Source organism: Petromyzon marinus, chromosome 17 (assembly GCF_048934315.1).
Source record: "Petromyzon marinus isolate PM22_M1 ecotype Great Lakes invasive population chromosome 17, UKy_Petmar_22M1.pri1.0, whole genome shotgun sequence".
Classification (NCBI taxonomy): domain Eukaryota; kingdom Metazoa; phylum Chordata; class Hyperoartia; order Petromyzontiformes; family Petromyzontidae; genus Petromyzon; species Petromyzon marinus.
Window position 1 is genome coordinate 14,737,573 of NC_133683.1, and position 14,517 is coordinate 14,752,089.

Below are 14,517 nucleotides of genomic sequence, written 5' to 3' on the forward strand. Positions count from 1 at the left end.
ACCGAGCTGCATTCCGTTTCGCCGCGTCTGAGATCTCACGAGATCGGTGCGCGTCGAGGTGGGAGCCAAATGTGCGGATGAAACTTCGTTTCAATGACAGTCCGATCACAACCACGCACCGAAGAGCCACCCCTGGCCGAACATTTCAGAAGCGATTTGTTTTAGTTCGTCTCACAACAAAATATATTTATTCGAACAATTGTCGCCCCTGTATCTGCCGCTGCGTGTCAGTACAGGATTCCCTGCGCACTTGAAGGCAGAGCAGACTAGGGGGGGAGGTGGGGGGGGGGGCACGAGAGGGGTGGGTGGGGGCTGTGGAGGTGGGAGGGCACGGTGGGTGGGGGGGGGGGCTGTGGAGGTGGGGCGGCACGGGGGGTGCGTGGGGCTGTGGAGGTGGGGGGGGCATGGTGGGTGGGGGGCGCTGTGGAGGTGGGGGGGCACGGGGGGTGGGTGTGGCTGTGGAGGTGGGGGGCACGGGGGGTGGGTGTGGCTGTGGAGGTGGGGGGCACGGGGGGTGGGGGGGCTGTGGAGGTGGGGGGCGCTGTGGAGGTGGGGGGCACGGGGGGTGGGGGGGCTGTGGAGGTGGGGGGCGCTGTGGAGGTGGGGGGCTGTGGAGGTGGGGGGGGCACGGGGTGGAGAGGGCTGTGAAGGTGGGGGGGGCACGGGGGGTGGGGGGAGGCTGTGTAGGTGGTGGGGGGGGCACGGGGGGTGGGTGGGTGGGTGGGGGTGTACGCATCGTGAGCCGTCCACGAGCCTGGACCGGCCAGGAATGTGGGGGACGCCGCGTGCCCCGAGCCTCCAAACATCTCCGGCGCCGGCCCCGCGGGCGCCGCGGCTGCAGCCTCGCCGCGAGGCCCGCGGGGGCCGCGCAAGGAGCCGCGCCACTGCTCCCCCTCGACGCAGTGGGCAGCAGGCGGGCGCGATGAAGAGGCACGGCGCGGACTTCGCTCCCCCCCATGTGAGTATCACTGCTGCCACCCAGGGAGCATGTCCCCGACAAGGTCACTCTGCCAATATTCTTTATTTTGTATTCACGGTTTGCCAGATGTCGCACGCAATTTGGGAGCAAAAAAAAAAAAGCATTTAACCTTAGCTGCTGTCCCAAACTTTTGTAACCACCCAGTTTCGTCTCTCGGCATCTCCATGATGCCATCTATGTCCTCATTTAAACTGGCTCTCTTAAAATCACGGAAGTGAATTTGTATCTGTAATTGTGGAATGCGTTAGTGTTGTCTATCGATCGAGCCGCCCTTGAAAAAGAGTTTCGAAGCTCAATTGGCTTTTCTCGGAAAATGAAGTTGGGATTTTCATTTATTGTAATAATCCTCATCAGCCATGATAAATGTACCGCTGGATGAAGGCCTGCCCGTGCCATGTTGGTTAGGAGTGTTGTTTGACGTTACTTCACTTGACGCTGGTTCGTGTGGAATGAAAGGAGGGCCAGGACCGTTTCAGAAATCACTTGTCAATGATGTTAGCTGTCACCGGGAATCGAACTCAGGTGACCGGTTTCATCACATTTTTCACTCACCGCTGTGCCATCGCTTCACCCCTGTTAAGTCTTTTCATTTGTCCGAGCCAACTGGCGGCGCACTGAATGTATCTTTTAGCATTTACATTGTGCAACATTTTAAATTTCTCACGTGGTGACACCGTTGTTTTAGTGCTGATTTCTCTTTGCCTCATTGCTGTACTTTATTTGAGTAGTTTTTGACCCGGGTCACCACTCTTGCAAATTAGACTCCTCTATCTTGGTTTCTGGACTTTTGACCTGGTTCAACAATAAACTTGAATCTTGAAATCTTCGTGCTAATATTCAGGACTTGTATTTGATGTTCCCTAAAGCAGGACGATGGTGATGAGGAGAGATCTGAGGGTCCACTGGTAAGCACCAGACAAAGATTCCCCCGTATAGCCTTCACATATTATTGGGGCAAGTGCTGTTAGTGAACACCTATGAAGGCCGACATGGCACACGAAGGGGTGGGTGGCCAGCACCATGCCCGGCCGCCTTCATGTCCCAAGTGTCGATGTTTACACACTGCATCAGGTAAAAATTTGAGGCTCAGTCGACTGAGGGGAGGTCCAGGTCCAGTTCAGATAATCGTCGCTGGTGTTGTGCCGTGAGCCGAAATCAAACTGGGGTTGCCAGGTTTGTAGAGCACTACCGCTCCCACTCTGGTAAGCACACATACACGAGGCAGAACATTTACAGATTTCGAAGTATGTGTGTATATGAGTACGTGTCATTACGTGTATATGTGTTGTGTGTGAGTGCATTAACACCGTGGCCTCGCTTGCGAAAGAGATGTTCCATCTCGAGAGATTGTCCAGGTGGAATATTTTAACTGATAAATACATTGTGCATGTGCCAGAAGGGCATTTTTCAATATGCTGTCATTCACTCTTGTTTTGATCTCCTCTCCACACTTTCAATCTTAACGCTAAATTGCCACTGCTGCACCCCAATGCTGCAATATTGTGATACAATAACATTGTTTTAATAACCAATGAGGGGTTCTATCGCGGTGCAATGGTGAGCACAGTTCGATGCCATCTCCCGGTGTGGCAGCTAAAAACAATGGCCCCGTTGTTTTTTTTACTCCCCTGCCATCGCCTCTGTCCACCTAGCGGTGTACACCGGTCAGTCTAGCAGCAGGCCGCGTGTTGTGGGGATAAAATGTGGGCACCCCCGCCTAGTTCAAGATGTCTGGCCAGGGTGGAAGAGTAGGCCAAAACCACCCTGTAGAGTTCCCTCGAATGGAGGCCCTCCTGGCAGCAGTGGCTTTGAGCAAGAAATTGCAGGGCTGCGCTTGATGCCTAATGACCACTTGAAGAAAGCGAACGGGAGTCACGCCAAAGCAATGTTTGGCGTTAACCGAACCAGCGCTGCGGTCGCGCCTCGTCGGGGTAGAGACGTGGAGCGGACGTTGTGTCTTACAGCAGCTGCCCTTCGCTGGGAGGATAAAGACCGGCATCAGACCTGGCATGCGGATCATGGTGACTGCCATCGTTTCCAAGCATCCCAAGAGGTACTCGGTCCGATATAAAAAAAAACAAAGTCCGTGTCAACGCAACAACTCGATTGTTAATGTCGAGACGCATTGAGATGCCGCAGCCCCCTCGACTCCTCACGGTGTACTGTACTGGCGTCACGCGCAACGAACGAGTCATTAGCCCCGCTCCTGGCCCTGCTTGGCCCCGAGTCCGATTCAGACATCTTGTGAGACCAGAGGATCACGGTTCGGTTCCGACTCAGCTCGGTATTAAAAAAAAACCAATGGAAAACCACCCATACCGCGAGGGTTGCGCACTGGCTCGGCTTGGATGTGGCAGTGGAAAAGCAGTATTTGCGAGTCCGGTGGTGGTTGTGTGTGTTTCTTTCCCCTTTTCTCGTGCGCCGTCTTCTCCCCCGACAGCTTTGCCATCGAGCTGGCGTGCGGCTCGGAGGAGGGCGCCGATGTGGCGCTGAGGCTCGAGGTGCACTTCCCCGGCCGCACCATCGCGCGCAACGCCATGCTCGGTGGGCAGTGGGGCGCGGACGAGACGAGCGTGCCCTACTTCCCCTTCACCCCCGGGCAGCCCTTCAAGGCGAGTGCTCAGCCCCGGGCGCGGTTCACCCTCGGCTGGCGCGCGTACGGATCGATGGCAAAAAAACCCGCCAGTGGATGGCGGCGTCGCGAGCAGCTTGTACGGCGCACGTGTTGTGTTGTGGGTGGCTTTTTGTTTGTTTGTTTGTTAAGTGCGTTACGGGACGTTCCAAGATGATCCGTTATCGATCGCACGTTTCTGTCACCACGCCGATGTTCGGCCGGCGAGGACTGGATTGGCTAAAGGGGGTTCACACGGGGATAGGAGGCAGTTTTGGTTCCAGTCGTTAACGGTTCAGGGAAGGTTCCAGAACTAGGAGGGTTTATGAGAGGTTTCTAAGATCTACGTGCGGGGTAGACCGCTGGTGATGGACGCTGTGAAGAAGTGCGGATCAAGCCGGGCCTTCACCGAGCGAACTCGCGTTTGCTGGACTTCTCAACCACAGTGTTGCTCTTTACGTAAGCGCATTGTCAATGATCGCTTGTGAGGCGTCTGGCGAGTGTGGAAGAGGAGACCGGACTGCGCCCTTTGGAGAGCTCTCTGGAACTCTCTCCTGTGGATGCTCTTTCCGCAGGTAGTTGGCGCGAAGTGAGCAACTTCGGCACTCAATCTTTAATGTTATAATTCATCACGTTAGGTATTCATCTCGAAAAGCGTCACTTGTTTTACTTAATGAAACTGCTGCATGAGAGTGTTTATATCGATCCTTCTTTTGAGAGCGAGTTACGTTCGTGAATAATTGCGATTGAAAGAAGATTCGATTACCGCATCGCCACTGATGTTAGCCGTGAGCCGGAAATACAATTCAGTTAATTGAGTTCACGGCACAGCGAGCTAACCGCTGAGCCAACGCTTTCCCCCAAGGCACTTTGAGGGAGCACAAAACTCCACACTGAAGCCAGCCTCAGCTCTTCTCAGCAGGCTCCTGCCAAGTTTTCGCAGTAGGGGGCGACGTTGCTGCTGCCGCGTGTGTGATTCCCCAACTGAGCGGTTTGCCACGCACATTTTCAGTAGTGTGGGATGATGTTTTGGCCAACACCGGTTGCATTGCGCGTGGGTTTATTTGTTTAGCTACGCGAGGGAAGCCATGGAGAACAGGGGGAGAACACACAAACTCCCCTGCCTGCCTGCCCGCACTGTATGTCTGTGTTGCAGGCAGTGTGCGGGGACCGTGGCGCTGTGGTCACCGCACCGCGCTATATTAAACCCGGCGAGCACGAGTTCGATTTCGCTCACGAACAATAACAGTGGGTCTCCCCCTTAGGTCAACTCAGTCTTAAATGAGCACCTGCCGCGTTGTGTAAACATCAGCATTGGGGAGACAATAGCAGCCGGGCGTGGTGCTGCCGCCCCCACCACCCCTCACCCACGTGCGCCGTGTCGGCCTTCATCGGAGCTACTCGCTAACAGCACTTGCCCCAGCAGTCTGCTGCTAAAGGCTACACGGGGGCTCTTTGTCTTTTGTGCTGGGGGCAGTGCGAGCTGCTGTGCGAGCACGAGCGATTCCGCGTCACCGTGGACCAGCAGAACCTCTGCGGGTTCTGCCACCGGCTCCAGCCGCTGCACAGCATCAACAGCGTGCGCGTCCGCGGCGACCTGCGGCTCACCAAGGTCACCTGAGTGGCCTCCAGCGGGGCCCTGGGTAACCCCCCCACCTCCTCCCGTGGCTCGGGCCCTGGTTGGAGGGGGGGGGGGGTGCACCAGGCTGGGCCGGGCCCTGCAGCCCCACCAGGCGATGTCCCCTCGGCACTACCCACGCGCACGTTTCTTCCGTAGCGGTGAATCTCTGTCATGGTGCCCCCCCAGCCCTGCCCGCCCTTCTACCCTCCACGCGAGAGGACCTCGAGCCGGGCCCGACTCCCAGTTAAACCCAAAACCAGCTCGTAGCAAAACAAATAAGCAGACGCTGGCCCTCATTCCCATATTTGTCTCTCCAATAAAAAAAAATATTCACAAAGCATTTTGACACACCTCGTCAGCCGGCAAAGCCTTCTGAGAGTGCGAGCGTTCTTTTAGCAGTGCCTCATCATTGTGGTCAACTTCAAGAGGGTGAATGGTTACAACCGGCTACAACCGGCTTGAATGAAAATAAAATATAATTATTTACCTGTACAATCCCTTGCGACGGAACATCTCATTTGCATCGGTGTCCAGGATGTGACATCCGTAGCAAAAGTGGAATAACGCGTATATTGTGTTTTTGAAATCTAAAGCCGATAAAGTATCGTACCCGTTTATGCGATGTCAAATACACGCATATTTGTCTTCAGTACATGTTGCTTTGCAGTGAGCCAATGGTGCGGGGAAGAATTGCACAACGAAGTAACCTTCACAGACTCGATCTGCTGACACCATCATACAAAATCTGTTTAACAAAGCAATTAAAGAAAATATATTCAATATCATATATATGAATTTGCCTATTTAAGAGACCTAGGGAAAACATGGATATGTACATTGTATTGTATTTTCATTGATCCGTGACCATTAAAGAATGATTTGGAATGTAAAGTACACGTATACGACTCTCTGCATCTCATTTGTCTGGCACTTGTGTAGAATGGGTCACTACGGCGCGTAGCGCTGGTTAGTGACAGAGAGGGGAAATGTGGGTGTAGCAGCCGATCTGCCAGCAGAGCATGCGATGCCATGGAATGGGTCACTAGGGTGCGTAGAGCTGGCTGCTGGCAGAGAGAGGACATCTGAGGACGCAGCAGCCTGGTCGATTAAAAGGGCACGCGATAGGCCGGGGTAAGGGATGTAGTGCAAAGGTGACTGAGAGGACACGTGGGGTATAGCCCAGAACCCTCTGGTAGGTTCCAGAAGGGGGCGTGGCCGAGGGCGGAGCCAGGCCACGCTGGGGGGGCATAAAAGGGAGGTCCCGAGGCTGGATCGGGGCTGTCATTTGGATTGGAACCCGTCATGCCGCGTCTTCATCTTCGTCTCCTCGGCGTCGTGGGTCAGGCAGCGTGCCGGCTGTCCTGACCCGTCTGTAGTTATCCCGTGCGTGAACAGAAGTGTTTAAGTGTAGAATTAACGTATGTGCCTCCTACTATTCGTGTCTCCGAAGTGACTCGCTACACGTGGGCTCCGGGGTGTGCACAGCGGTAACACTCGCGCCTCACAGCAAGGTGCCCCTGGGTTCAATACCCGACTCCCGCTCCTCTCCGTGCGGAGCTTGTACGATCTCCCCCTCCTCTGTATGGGTTCCCTCTGGGATCTCTCAGGTTTATTTCCATGGCTAATACAAAAAAATCCCAAACCATGTTAATTGTATTGACCAAACATCCCAATGCTGAAACATTACCTGCAATTTGCTCAATTGGGATTACAAGCCACCTACTGCAAAATAATTTGCTGGGTGAACAAAAATAAACAAGTAATATTTTAAAAAAAACTTTTAAAAAAAAACACGCTTTAATGAAATGTACTAGTAATGAAGAACTCCACGACTCCAGGAAGTGGCCCCGAAGCTTGCCATAACTTAAGGGGACCGTGGTGATTTACAGGCAACGTCAGTTGAGCGTGGACAATTAGACCCAAGCCGAAAGATAACATAGAAAAAATGTTTAAAAATATATATTTTTATTTTTAATGATATAATATAGTATTGTCATCAGTATTACATAAGTATACCAAGTTTGCAGTCGATACCACATTGGGAAGTGGGTAAAAATTGAGTTACAAGATTTGAGGATACAACAGAGAGTGAGTTAATAAAAAAGCGTGTAATAATAACAATACAATGTCATATCACGTAAGGTCAAAGACCTGAAAATAGGATTACATGAATACATGTTACAATAACATAGGATAATAATGGATATGTATTCTTCGTGCAGTACTCTAGCGGTAGTGCCGTTACGTCGATAATTTCTTCTCCTGCGTTCCTGAAAACGACCAGTGGGAATTAAAGCCCCGCTTGTCGCTACGACCCAATGGATGTGCTCCGGAGTGATGGCAACAACCACGTCGATTGTGCAGAACCTGTAACGTGCAGCCGCGTGTGTTCTACACCCGGGCAGGCCTACACCGGCCCTCCATCAGGCAAGTGGGTATCGTGAAGGTTCGGGTTTTAGACAACCACCCCGCCCAGACACCGACTCGACGGGAAATCGATCTCGACCGCCCGTGCGCGTACACGTACTGTTGAGCCTTACAGCAGATCAGCAACATCGTAGCAATACAGCATCGATAAATAGCATTACAACTTGGAACGCGCCGCAGTACGCGCTCACTCTTGTAATCTCTTCAAATCACGGGTTCGGTTGTTGCCATGTCTTTTACACAGTCGGTACCCATTGAAGTAAGGGCAGTGTGAGACAAGCCTCGACGTCTCCGCCTTGCGATAAAAATCTAATGAAGAACATGCGGCACCGCCTTCAGTGGGGCAGCGTGCCAGGCAGAACAAGAGCTGCTGCGCCTGCGTGGTGTCGCATCCAGGGCCGGATTAAGATTTTGTACGCCCCCCCAGTAAATATTTTAAAAAGGAAAACAAAGTTAAATAAAAATACAATATATTTTTACAAGGCTAAAAATTCAGCATTCACAACTGAAATAACTTTTCGCTTCATCTTTGGAGGCCCCTGGGCTGCAGCTCCTAAAGCCACGTGCCTTGATCCGGCCCTGGTCGCATCCAGGCTCCGTGGTCTGGCATCTGCTCCGCGCTCTCGTGGCGTCAACGCGTACGCACGACCACGAAGTCGCTTCGCGTACCACTGCGAGCGCAGCGCACCGGTTCAGCAAGGGGCGTTTACGGCGAAATGTTTTCTCGAATAAAGTCAATTAACGCGGTCATGCAACGCGTTTCAGGGTATTACGCACAGGTGGACGTTTGAGACATTCATGCTTTTTTGCTTTTAAACCACTTCAGTCAGAATGCAACAACCTTGTAATACTGTAGTCACGAGACGACATTTCAATGTCATATCAAGGTCGAGAGATGTTGCATGAGTCACAGGAGACGGTCACAAACATCTAAAGGGGCACCGACAGGAACTCTGTTGCAAGTAGACATCGCACGGAACGTCACAACACCCACACAACAAAGCACACACTGAAAATGACTGCAGTAGACGCTTGTGTTAAATCAGCCGTTTGGATACTTTGCATTTGATCAAGTTCGACAAAAGTAGCGCAAGCAAGTACACAGGACTCTTACACAATGTAAGCGAGTCACACAGATAGATTCGAATTGAGTCGAAGACGTGTAAGGTTTCTACGTGGACGTTTACTTCCAACGAAAGCCGTGGTTATTGTAGTTTTAGAAATGTTCACCAAACACGTTAACCCAGATGGCTTGCAAAGCGAAAAACAATATATTCATCCCAACCGTAAGAGGAAGTAGAGACTTTATCACGCATAGCATCGCTTTGCAGTCACAGTTTAGTGAAAGTGCAACTTCTTCATAAGGTTATCACGAACTAGCAGAGCACAGCAAATATAATCACGTGAAATGTACTTCCCGGGTGAGAGTGGGAATCCGTTACAGATACATCGGTGAGAGTATCAGATTTGACAGCCAAGGACAGCAGATTTACACCGTTGCCCGTGTGGGACTCTTTTTTTAGTTCAGATTCATGAAATTAATTTCCTCCGCGACTTGGGACGTTTCAAATAAAATCGCCTTTTTAATTGACACGACCGACCGTGACAGCTGGGGGCGATTCCTCCGGCGTGGAACACGCGGCACGACCACCGAGTGTAGCCTCCTCCTTCCCACGCTATTCACACACGTGCTAAGTACACGGCAGCATTGTGTTCGCTTGCGTGCGCGTACAACGCTGGCAAATTGCCGTACGCAAAAGACCGATGAGTGCGAGACGTGAACTCGTTTAAATTAACACCCAGTGCGAGTGCGCCTGAGCTTTCTGTTTGCATTGTCAAAGCGTTCCGTGATCTTAGATGCCTCTCGCACGTGTCGGAGGAGTGTGGTGTCACGGCAGCGGAGCAACTCCGCAAGCGCCGCTGTTCCCTCCCGGCCCCCGCACTAAACACGCCACTCGCACGCAGCGCACACACTTAGTAGTGTCCTGGCGGGGGATTGCCTGGCACATCGGGTTTTAATCCAAAGGGCCCCTAGAGGGAAAGTCCCACGGTTTCCCGGTGCCAAGAGATTGGCCGACCCTCGCAGGACAGGTTACATTGCGGTGCCCCTAATTTGGCTTAACATTGTGTGGGCATTGTGTGGGCATTGTGTGGGCATTGTGTGGGCATTGTGTGGGCATTGTGTGGGCATTGTGTGGGCATTGTGTGGGCATTGTATGGGCATTGTATGGGCATTGTGTGGGTATTGTATGGGCATTGTATGGGCATTGTGTGGGTATTGTATGGGCATTGTGTGGGCATTGTATGGGCATTGTGTGGGCATTGTATGGGCATTGTGTGGGCATTGTGTGGGCATTGTGTGGGTATTGTGTGGGCATTGTGTGGGCATTGTGTGGGCATTGTGTGGGCATTGTGTGGGTATTGTGTGGGCATTGTGTGGGCATTGTGTGGGCATTGTGTGGGCATTGTGTGGGTATTGTGTGGGCGCAGAAGGAAAAGGTTCACTGGGCCAACCGCAATAAGTTATTCACGACATTGGGAGAGGCGGAGGGTGGAATATTAGGCAAGAAGGGCAGACCAGTAGGTTAGAATTAATGAGCACGGGAGAGCAATGGGTGAGCGGAGAAGCAGCACACTCCGTGGCACTCCATGTAGACGGCGCAGGTAAGCGCACGATTGGCTGCGAGGTACGACGTCACCCTGGGCCTTTGAAGTTAAGGGAATAAAAGGAGTAGCCGGGGGACGATTTTGGCGAGTTGTCTTCAACCTCCGGGCCGTCAAGACCCACTCCCTGCCGTCCTGCCTCCTCGACCCGCTCGCAGCAGCCGTGTGATGCCAGCGAGTGCTGCTACGAGGCAGTGGCAGGTGAGGTTTTCGCTCGTCCTTCTCCCTCCGACGTTTGAGTGACTGGGTTCGTAGGCAGAGTTAGGATAAGCTCTTCTCGCAATATATTCCCCCTCCAGGTAGAGTGTATTTGCGCCGTTAATAAACTTTAGTACAGAGTATCGGCGCAGTGCGATTTCTGTGTGCGTGGGTATAACCTTGGCGTGGTGTCTGCGATTTGCGTGTGGTGCGACTGCGCGGGGAGACGGTGTGCGCGAGAGAGGTGCTGGTAATTTGAGAGAGTGTGTGTGTGTGTGCGAGGCGCGCGCGTGTATTAAAACATAGACGGCCGCCGACACGCCCGCGTCCGAACAGCCGTGCCGCGCGAGTATTTAATAGGGCGGGGGGGGGGTGCGTTTAACCCGCTCGCCAACGCTCGCGCGTGTTTACGCAGCAACAACAACAACAATCGCATTAACGGCGAGGCGTGTGCGCAAATTCGCGCAGCCCTTTAGCGCTAGCCTTCGTGTGCAAGCGGATTAGGGCTTAGCCGCGCATATTCATACCGCCGTTTTTAGCGCTAGCCTTTGTTGGAAATAAGCGTCTGCACGGGCACGCGCGTGCACGCCACCACGTTCGCTTTTGTGGTGGTGTACGTGGGCGAGTGCGCGATAACCACGGGCGGTGGTGAGCCAGCCACTTAGCCATGTCCCTCAGAGAGGGCGCTGGCACGGGAGGGGGGCGATCACCCGATCGGCGGGGGCCCGGCGAGAGGCGGCCGACGAGGAGGGAGTGGAGGGGGTGGACGTCACGCCCCGCCCGCTCACAGGGAGCGGGGAGGCGGGGTTTTGGGCAATGATCCTTCATGTACGCTATGAACAAATGCCCTTTCCCGAACCGTCGCATGTTACATGCGTACATTTGTTTCCATGAAGGGCAGGCGGCGTCGGTAGCGGAACGTGTTGCTTTGGGCCAATTCCACGAGCGATCGACGCAGAGCGGGGCCCCATCCCTCGCTGTGTCCGCCATCTCGTGGCCAACCCCACGGCCCACGCCTGATACACCTGGCACGGCGATCCCGAGTCGTCTGCCATCGAAGTTCTGTACGAACCAGGCTCAAATTCGCTTAGCTTCTGAGACGTGAAGAGTCCAAGGTGCATTCAAGGTGGAAATGGGCATATGGAGAAGTCCGTTAGCAACATGACCTGAACTCACGACGATGGTTTATTTTGGTATTTTAAAATAAACATGTGCTTGGTTTAAAAAAAGGCGAGCCTCAACATTCTTAGTCTGCACGTTGTAAAACTTAAACGGTTGCCAGTGCCGCGTGTCTGGGCAGCAGCGGTGACTGCCTCGCGTCAACCCCGCCGCCTTCGCTGAAGCCACGGACGCTTCTTCTTCTTCTTGCGGGATGGGAAATGGATTTGAGGAAGTTTTCCTGCGTCGAAAATGTGTCGATGACTAACCCACGCGGGCCGCGGTGCAGCCGGGACACGCTGCGTGAGTCGCGACCTCCGTGTACTGTACACCAGTGGGATTGTAAAGCGGTTCAACACCCAGCCCGCTGGGTTTCACGGCCACCGCGATTTATCATACAGCAGAGTTGAATCATAAAAGTACTCTCCTTCAATATGTTTGCAGTGTCTTAACTGCTGACCGATACATTACTCGTTCTTCTATGGCATTCACCATCATCACCATGTCTGCCTATACGCTGCCAGATGACCGCCTCCCGACGCTGTCATCACCATCTCTTTCATTCTTGCGACGCCGCTTTCCATCCCATTCTTGACCTCTCGTCGCTTCATCCCTGTGGCGATCGTCCCCTTTAGGTTCGAGTTCCATCCCTTTGCCATTCCATCCGGGTCACCAGTCTCGCACAATGCGACTCATCCCGGTCTCCCGAGTCCTCATCCTGGTCTCCTGAGTTCTCATCCTGGTCTCTCGAGTCCTCATCCTGGTATCCCGAGTCCTCATCCTGGTCTCCCGAGTTCTCATCCTGGTCTCTCGAGTTCTCATCCTGGTCTCTCGAGTCCTCATCCCGGTCTCCCGAGTCCTCATCCCGGTCTCACGAGACCTCATCCTGGTCTCCCGACTCCTCATCCTGGTCTCCCGACTCCTCATCCTGGTCTCCCGACTCCTCATCCTGGTCTCTCGAGACCTCATCCTGGTCTCCCGGGTTCTCGCCACCTGGGTTCGACAAAACAACGCCGGAGACATCGCCAGTCGCAGCCGCCGGCCACTCACCCACCCATCCACCCATCCATCCACCCACCCATCCACCCACCCACCCATCCACCACCCATCCACCCACCCACATATCCACCCACACATCCACCCACACATCCACCCACCCATTCACCCACCCACACATCCACCCATCCACCCACCCATCCACCACCCATCCACCCACCCACACATCCACCCACCCATCCACCCACCCATCCACCCACCCACCCATCCACCCACACATCCACCCACCCACACACCCACCCATCCACCCACCCATCCACCCATCCATCCATCCACCCACCCACCCATCCACCCACACACCCACCCATCCACCCATCCACCCAACCACACATCCACCCACCCATCCACCCACCCGTTCACACACCCACCCATCCACCCACACATCCACCCACCCACCCACACACCCACCCATCCACCCACCCACCCACCCATCCACCCACCCACCCACCCATCCACCCACCCACGCACCCACCCACACATCCACCCACCAATCCACTCACCCACCCACCCATCCACTCACCCACCCACCCATCCACCCACCCACCCACACATCCACCCACCCATCCACCCACCCACCCATCCACCCAACCACACATCCACCCACCCACCCATCCACCCACCCACCCACACATCCACCCACCCATCCACCCACCCATCCACCCACCCACACATCCACCCACCCAACCACACATCCACCCACCCATCCACCCACCCGTCCACACACCCACCCATCCACCCACACATCCACCCACCCATCCATCCACCCACCCACCCATCCACCCACCCACACACCCACCCACCCATCCACCCACCCATCCATCACCCACCCACCCATCCACCCACCCACCCACACATCAACCCACCCACCCATCCACCCACCCACACATCCACCCATCCACCCACCCAACCACACATCCACCCACCCATCCACCCACCCATCCACACACCCACCCATCCACCCACACATCCACCCACCCATCCACCCACCCTTCCCGCCGCGACGATGCATCCTGGGCACACGCACAGCCGCAAGTCACAAGCAGTGCGTGGAGAGACGTGCGCTTATTGAGAATCACTGCATCGCGTACGCTCACCTTGAACTCATTTCGCACCGCGCGTTGCTAACCGGAGGCGCGGGGGAAGTACGGCGTACACTCAGCGACCACACGCACAGGCGCGTTGTGTGACAGTCAAAGCGATGTCCCCATTATCCCCATTGTTGTGCCTCCTGTCGGCGATTGCGTGTTGTTGATCTTGTGGACGCTGTTTGTTTTTTTACTCCACTCCGGTCGCCGGCGTCGATGTGTATGTTGCCCACGTCATAACGAGTACACGTGCACACACGCACGAATTCCTATGCAAGTGAGACATGCAAATGATGGTAAAAAAATGTTGTTCAGATGCATTTACAATCATCACCTGTATGTTGAACTTCTTTCGCACCGTACGCAGCCAACCGCGTTAATCGGAGGTCCCGGGGTAAAGGGACGATAAACTAAACACAAAAAGCAGTTCTGAAAGAAAGTGGTTTTCAATTTTGACCAGCATGTGTCTCGATGCTAAATGCCAGCAGAGCGCTGAACGGCAACTGGATTTGTTTATACAGATCTGTGCACGATGTTGTCATTGCCGGGAAGGACGTTCACAGAGTTTCTGGATCAACAGTGGGGCCAGCCCGCCATCAAATCGGTACCAACAAAATGATTCCCCCCTCCCCCACACGCTTCTACTGCTATGACTACTTTCTGGGAAATTCCCGTCGACGTCACTGAACGCTGCTAAGTTTGCGGCTACTTTGTCCTC

The 14,517-nt window shown here is 54.0% G+C and overlaps 1 protein-coding gene and 1 long non-coding RNA gene across 5 annotated transcripts; one reads left to right on the top strand and one right to left on the bottom strand.

Moving 5' to 3' along the window:
* Window positions 1-740: 740 nt before the first annotated feature.
* On the top strand, window positions 741-6,105 carry LOC116943127 (galectin-related protein-like). Of its 3 annotated transcripts, XM_032955705.2 has the most exons (5): window positions 741-958; window positions 1,846-1,884; window positions 2,944-3,032; window positions 3,420-3,591; window positions 5,068-6,105. In XM_032955705.2, the coding sequence occupies exons 1-5, from the start codon at window positions 770-772 to the stop codon at window positions 5,209-5,211; spliced, it is 633 nt and encodes a 210-aa protein (XP_032811596.2). In that variant the 5' UTR covers window positions 741-769; the 3' UTR covers window positions 5,212-6,105. The 3 variants fall into 3 exon arrangements, with proteins under 3 accessions (XP_032811596.2, XP_075923768.1, XP_075923770.1); XM_076067653.1 differs by having other exon boundaries at window positions 3,420-5,160; XM_076067655.1 differs by having other exon boundaries at window positions 1,849-1,884; window positions 3,420-5,160.
* A 1,054-nt stretch (window positions 6,106-7,159) lies between these two features.
* Window positions 7,160-14,498, bottom strand: LOC142924830 (uncharacterized). Of its 2 annotated transcripts, none has more exons than XR_012941924.1 (2): window positions 14,134-14,498; window positions 7,160-12,651 (listed from the first exon to the last, which is right to left on the bottom strand). It is a non-coding gene; the product is annotated as an uncharacterized LOC142924830 (long non-coding RNA). The 2 variants fall into 2 exon arrangements; XR_012941923.1 differs by having other exon boundaries at window positions 13,809-14,498.
* Window positions 14,499-14,517: the final 19 nt, after the last annotated feature.